The 6,540-nt window shown below is 42.7% G+C and overlaps 1 protein-coding gene across 1 annotated transcript; it reads left to right on the top strand.

Annotated features, from left to right (window-relative positions):
* Nucleotides 1-238: 238 nt before the first annotated feature.
* TMSB4X (thymosin beta 4 X-linked) lies at nucleotides 239-1,867 on the top strand. Its single transcript, XM_021535548.2, has 3 exons — nucleotides 239-356; nucleotides 926-1,039; nucleotides 1,405-1,867. The coding sequence occupies exons 2-3, from the start codon at nucleotides 940-942 to the stop codon at nucleotides 1,437-1,439; spliced, it is 135 nt and encodes a 44-aa protein (XP_021391223.1). The 5' UTR covers nucleotides 239-356; nucleotides 926-939; the 3' UTR covers nucleotides 1,440-1,867.
* The last annotated feature ends 4,673 nt before the right edge of the window (nucleotides 1,868-6,540 follow it).

Below are 6,540 nucleotides of genomic sequence, written 5' to 3' on the forward strand. Positions count from 1 at the left end.
GGGGCAGGGACCGGAGACTGGGGCGATGCTCGGCTACGAGCCGGGCTGAAAGCCGCGCTTGTGTCTCTGAGCGTGTCCGTGTCTGTATGTGCGTGTGTGTGTGTAGCTTTGTGCGCGTGTACGCGTGTGCGCGGGGAGGAGGAGGGCTGGACGAAGAAGGGAGGGGGAGGAAGCCGGGGGGAAAGAAGAAAAGAGAGAGAGAAAAACGCGGAAAGCGGCAAAATCTGGTGACATCACCTCTCATTTGCATAGGCGCGGGGATAAAACCGCCCCGCCAGCGAGCGCCTTTTATACTGGCGTGCGGAGCGGCGGCAGCAGCGAGCGGCGGGACTGAGCATCACCGCGCGGCGACACCGGTGGGTCCCGCCGCACCCCCAGCCACCCCCCGGGCCCCTCCGCACAGGCGGCATGAACCCGGCACCCCTGCCGGGGGGGCGCGGGCAGGGCAGGGCGCGGGGGCTTTTGTCCGGGGGGGTGGGAGGGAGGCAAGGAGGAAGGGAGGGGGCTATTGTCCGCGTAGGGGTATTGTTCGAGGGCGCGCTGCTGCAGGGCGGTGCCGTGCGAGGCGCAAGGCGGCTTTGTTGCCGTCACAGGGCTGCATTTTTAAATTACTTTTCCCTTAACGAGTTAAAAACGCGGTCAGCGCCCGGGTGCGTCCCCCCTATTGTACTCCGCAGCACGCAGACAGCGGGACCTGCCCCCGCTGGAAGCTGGCGGCGAACCGCAACGCTTGGGATGTTGGATTATACAAATGCTTTCTAAAAATTAGTATTATTTTTAAATATGTCGGGGGTGAAGCGTTTAACTTGCAGCGAGCTTGAGCGGGCGGCTCCCGCGGGTCCCCGCGGTGGGTGCGGCGGGCGCGGCCCCGCCGGGGGGCCGGGCAGCGCTGGCCGGGGGTAACGGGCTCTTCCTCCGTGCGCAGAGTCACCTGCCAACATGTCCGACAAACCAGACATGGCTGAGATCGAGAAATTTGACAAGTCCAAATTGAAGAAGACAGAGACGCAAGAGAAAAATCCGCTGCCTTCAAAAGAAAGTGAGTGGCAGGGAGGAGCAGGCGCGGAGGGAGGGAGGGAGTCAGGCAGGGAAGGAGGGAGACGGGCAGGGAGGGAGGGAGGAAGGAAAGGATGAAGGGGGGGAAGCGGGAGGAGACAAAGAGGGGCGGCAGGCGGGAGCCGGGGGTGCGGCGGGTGTAGGGAGGATACACGGCTGTGTCTGTGCTAGACAGCGAAAACCTGAACCCACCGCCTAGCAGCGCTTAATTTACAATTATCTACCCCCTGTTTTGATCTGGAGCTAAAAATATACATTTCTTTTAGCAGTTTATAGTAATTGTCATGTGAATGCATTTCAGGTTCTCGATTTTCATTTTGTTTTCTCCTTTTTTTTCCTCCCTTTTAGCAATTGAACAGGAGAAGCAAGCGGGTGAATCGTAATGAAATCTGCCCTTCCAAATTATGCACTGTACATTCCACAAGCATTGCCTTCTTATTTTACTTCTTTTAGCTGTTTAACTTTGTAAGATGCAAAGAGGTTGGATAAAGTTTAAAATGACTGTACTGCCCCTTTCACATCAAAAGAATAGAGAGAACTACTGACACTGAATGAAGGCGCTGCCTTTCCCTCTGCCTGTCTGGCTTTGGTCCTGGTGGCATGAAAGAGCTTGCATGTTGATGAACGAAGAACTTGGGTGGGACTACAGTAAACTAGAGTAACACACGAATAAATGCAAAGCTGTATCAAGGTCCTGCGAGCTGTAAAATGCAATTAATCGAGTGCCATTTTTTTTTTTTTTTGTTCAAATGATTTTAATTATTGGAATGCACAATTTTTTTAATATGCAAATAAAATGTTTTAAAACCTGGATGGTATTTATGTCCTCTATTTGGAGAACTGTATCAATGGATAAGAAGCATAAGAGCCGGTACTGAGACACAGGATACTATAAAACCTTTGGAGATGCCTCAAACATCAGTCACCATTCTCATTTTTTTCAATATTGTTCTCACCAATACATAAGCTTGTGAACCTCGAAGCTAGTTTTTAGACAAATTTCAGTAAAAAATTGCCTATCTTATAATTTGTCACCATGTGAGTATATTCCTTTAAGTATTTATTTTATATAGAGGTTGATAGAGGCAAAAAAAATCAGGCTGTTTATTGCTTTGCCCCACCCATAGCATAGCTCTTTTATTAAGAACCATTCTGTACTGTTGCAGAGATTCAGCCTTTGTTTTATAAACCCCTAATTAGTTTGTTTAATAATTAAGGCTTGTTATTTTGATACGGTATTTAAAGGAAGCTGTAACTTGAATTTTAAGTCCAAGATTGAACATAAGCTTTTTAGTTTGGTAAAGCTTTTGGTGGTTGGTGCCCCATGGAAACAAAAATAATTTTGCTACTATGTTGCTCATATTTTGAACGTCTAGTAGCAGTCTCCTTGACCCTAAGAACTGGTTTCAAAGTTTATAAAGCTACAGTCTTAAAAATTCAAAATGGACCATTTGGGGACAAAAACATTTGTAGTAACTTAAAAAATAAAGATTCTAATAAATCTGGCATGCAAATAGCCACACTCCATTGCTGGTTTACAGCAATTCTTTCAGGCCTGGGAGAGTTTTTTGGTTATTTTTTTTCTTCAAATGACTGCGGGGAAAACCTGTGATCCAGGGAGATCAGTAGGAGTTGACTTTAGTAGTCATGAATTTCATCAAAATGGAGTGAGTAATGAACATTCTGGGATACAAAAATGCTGTCAGATAACCTGTAGGAGGGTGGTGAGCATGCTTCTGCAGTGCCTTAGTTTTATCTTAGGGATTTGAGGCTGCATTAATTTCAGCCAGTTCGTATGAAGCAAAATTAGTCCCTCTGGAGAAGCTTGAGTTTTGCTGAGGATGCTGACTTGGTGGGGTCACGTAGATTTGGGGTTTCATCTATCACTGCTTCCTGGAAGCATCTGACTGCAACAATAAGCTGTCTGTCCTTGGTTTTACACCACTAAGGGCAGTGGGGCTCCTCTCCTTGGAGATTTGGTAGATATCTGTGCTTCTGGAGAAGATGGGAGCCAGAGGGGTGCCACATGCTCATGGGTACCATCCCCAGCCCCCCAGCAGTAGAAAACTTGCGGAATTGAGTGCTTGATAAGAATCTCAGTTCAGGTTTGAGATTTTTTGAAGCAGTCCATGGGAAGATTTGGGAAATCCTGGTGTCATATCAAGACCTTCACAGTAATTTAAGGTGACGAGTTCAGGAAGGAAATGAACCATTTCTTGTGCTTGTTTAAGCTCTGATTTTATTCCCTGTGTATAATGGGAAAGATGGGAAACTCACAAGCTGAGTTTCTGAAAAGTCAATTAATCAACTCCCAGCTACTGATCCTTATCGGGTAACATGGGATGTGACACCACTTGTTACAGAAGTGTACAGTATGAGTTGCACGTGTGCAGAGGAATAGAAGCAAGCGCTTGCTTAGTGTGGATTTATCTATGGGAAAAACCAGCAAGGTATTTCTGAGGGAGGCAAAGCATGAGGTATGCACAGCTCTGTGTGTAAGTCAACGAAAGTGTATGCTGTAATACAGCACAGTTCAGCAAAACTGTAATGAGAGTAATGAGACCTATGACTTCAGAACTGCATGTCCAAAGTGATCAGTGCTGGTCAAAGGGTACCACCAACTGCAGCTCCATGTGGTGAAGCTCAGATCTGTTTTCAGGAGATAAAACACTAAGCCACTCCTACTGTTCTAGCTCTGATTCTGCCATCAAGGACTGAATGAAATTACAAAATCAACTGTGAAGAAAACCTTCCAGGTCAAATTCAGGGATTACTGACTAGAGTCTATCATCCCGTGCTTTGCTCCTTGCTCAGCTCTTTTCATACATTCAAAGAAAAATGTGTCAGGTCTTTGCCATGCTTTGCATAGGCAGTACTGAGGTGGTCACATCTGACACCTATTTCATGGCAATGCAATTGATGATGTGATACATGAAGGTTTGGATTCGATTGTAGTACTCGGGACTGTGTCTGGACTGGTTGTTGAGTGTTGTTAATAAATCAGTCTCTTCAGTTGTCAGTTTAGAAACTTTCATCAGCCACAAATTAATTAGGAAAAAAAAAATACAGCCCAAAACCTGGTTATGAAAAAGGTTCAGTAGAAAGAGAAACATATGGGTTTTGATCTCGCTCCCTGTGCGGGTACAGTCTGCCAGCCCTATGAGACTGATGGTGTCTAGTGTTGCTCCTCCCCACCCCCAGCCAAGAGGCAGCTCTGCCGAGGTGATGTGGTGAGAAGCTCTGCCCTCCAGTACTGAAGCAAATTCTTCCTTTCTCAGTATTTCTCAGAAGATTTTCTATCCCTTTCATGCATACCCCCAGATATCATTAACTATACATATATTGGACAGAAAGCATATGCTAACAATATCCAAAATAGATCATTGTGGTATTAATTACAAAAATGTGGAGACTTCAATGTAAGCATTTTGGTCTTCTAGGCTATTTTTGTGCAATGTTGAATGTGTGATAAAACACCACTTCCCCTGGTAACCCTTTACTTCCCTAGAAACAGTGTAGAAATGAGCAGCTCCTATTGTGTATTGTGATCATATATGCCTGCCACACACATCTGCTGCACAGCAGAATTTTATTAATAAGGAACCCTGTGCTACTCCAAGTATCATATAAAACACAACGAGCACATGATACAGTGTTCAGTGCAATAGTTCCACTGGGCTGATACTAAAATGGGTGTGAAGAAATAAAAGATGCATCTCTTGCTTATTGCCTGATATACAGTAGGATGACTATGCAAAGTAACCTATGTCAGGCTTGTACCTCTGTGAGATCCTCTGATGCACCAGTTTTGTGCATTTTCAATTCAAATAGGCAAGGCAATCAAATTCTAAAAAATCAGCTATTTTGTTAATTCAGAGAAAAGGAATTGCGGACAACATTTATACATTATTTGTATGCAGTTTCATTTGCTAGTGTCCCTGTGATATGGTGATTAAAAAAAAAACAACAACAACAACAAAAATCCCACTCTGTGCTTTACCATACACCTGTTTCAAAATTCTATGGCTTAATGTCTATTTTCCCCTCTCTTTTCAGCTGAAGTTAATGACCAGAATTCCTGTACTGCTTTTACCAGGTTTTAAAAATATCAGAACCCTGACTTCCTCTTCTTCCTGTTTAGAAAGAAAAAAAAAAAAAAAATTAAACATGGTGGGTTCTCAGAGATGCTTAATTTGCCTCTGGGTTAATGAGCTTTTAGCATATTGGGAGCAGAGCAAAGATAATTTTTTTCTCTTGTTTCTACAGTCATGAGGATTACACCATCACTTTTTCTCCTTATAATCAAAAACTGGAGTTCTCAGGAGGTTTTTCAGTCTCATGGAGCTTTATGAAAACTGTCAGGCACAACAAGATTCATGCAAAGTTATGGGAATTGGCAAGTTGGGGGTTCTGCAACCACTGCTCCCTCACAGTAAGTGGCTGCTGATGGCTAAGCAGAGCCTTACTTTCAGGCCATAATATGCAAAGAATGGCATAGTGAGATGACTAAATATGGAGGGTTTTTTAATTTCCAATTCCTGTGACCTCAGGGTTTCTGATAGCTCTAGATTTATTTTTTGCCTAACACAGATTTTCCTTTCAGCAATATTTTGGAACTGAGTGGATTTACACAACTTAAAAACATTTCCAGCATTTGAATAGTCCCCAAATATTCACCACGTTCCCCATCAAAACATTGTCTTAAAAAAAAAAAAAAAATAACTTATATTGACCAAAGGCTTCTCAGTGATGAAGAAAATTTTCCCCACTTTTGTAATCTCATCATTTTATCTTTGGCCTGTGGTCATGGGCTTGAAATTTGGGCCTGGAAAAAATCTCATGTGATTTTTAGACACTGCAGATTCCATGAACAGACACTTGCAATGCTTTTGTTTGCATGTTATCGTCAAATATTGAGTACACATACTGCACTTTGAGATATGTTTGAAAATGAAAAGAAAATCTCCAAAAATTGAAACAACTCCCACCAACAAACAATAAACCAATAAGAGGAATGCATTTGTGTGTTCTGCAATATCTACCATGAGCAATCTTGTAATTCCTAGTATCTTCTAGGGGTGTGAAACTACTGCAGTAATGTTCAGGTCTCTAAAGTAAGTCAAATGAACTCTCTGAAATCTACTCTACAGACCAAAAGTATGAAATTCAGATTTTCAGATGGTTCAAATCTTACCTAATGTATTTTGCATGTTTCCATAGATATAACTTTATGCTTTATTTTTTATAATGGTTCTTCCTTCCCATCTGATGTATAACTATATATGATATGTTTATAGCAGGTATAGCATTTTAAAATATTTTGAATTGGATAAATACTTCTTCAACCATAATTTAAAGTTTGGGAATTTATTTTTAAAATCTTCTGCTCAGCTAGATTTTGATGTAAGATAATGTAGAGAATTTTGAAGCCACATAATAATCAGAAAAATTATTTGCTGGATTAATTTTTCATGCATCTTAGTT

Source organism: Lonchura striata, chromosome 2, assembly GCF_046129695.1.
Source record: "Lonchura striata isolate bLonStr1 chromosome 2, bLonStr1.mat, whole genome shotgun sequence".
In the NCBI taxonomy this organism is placed as follows: domain Eukaryota; kingdom Metazoa; phylum Chordata; class Aves; order Passeriformes; family Estrildidae; genus Lonchura; species Lonchura striata.

Coding starts and splice junctions, on each gene's coding strand:
- TMSB4X (XM_021535548.2), top strand. CDS start 940: ATGTCCGACAAACCAGACATGGCTGAGATCGAGAAATTTGACAAGTCC. Junction 1,040..1,404: donor TCCGCTGCCTTCAAAAGAAA/GTGAGTGGCAGG, acceptor CCTCCCTTTTAG/CAATTGAACAGGAGAAGCAA.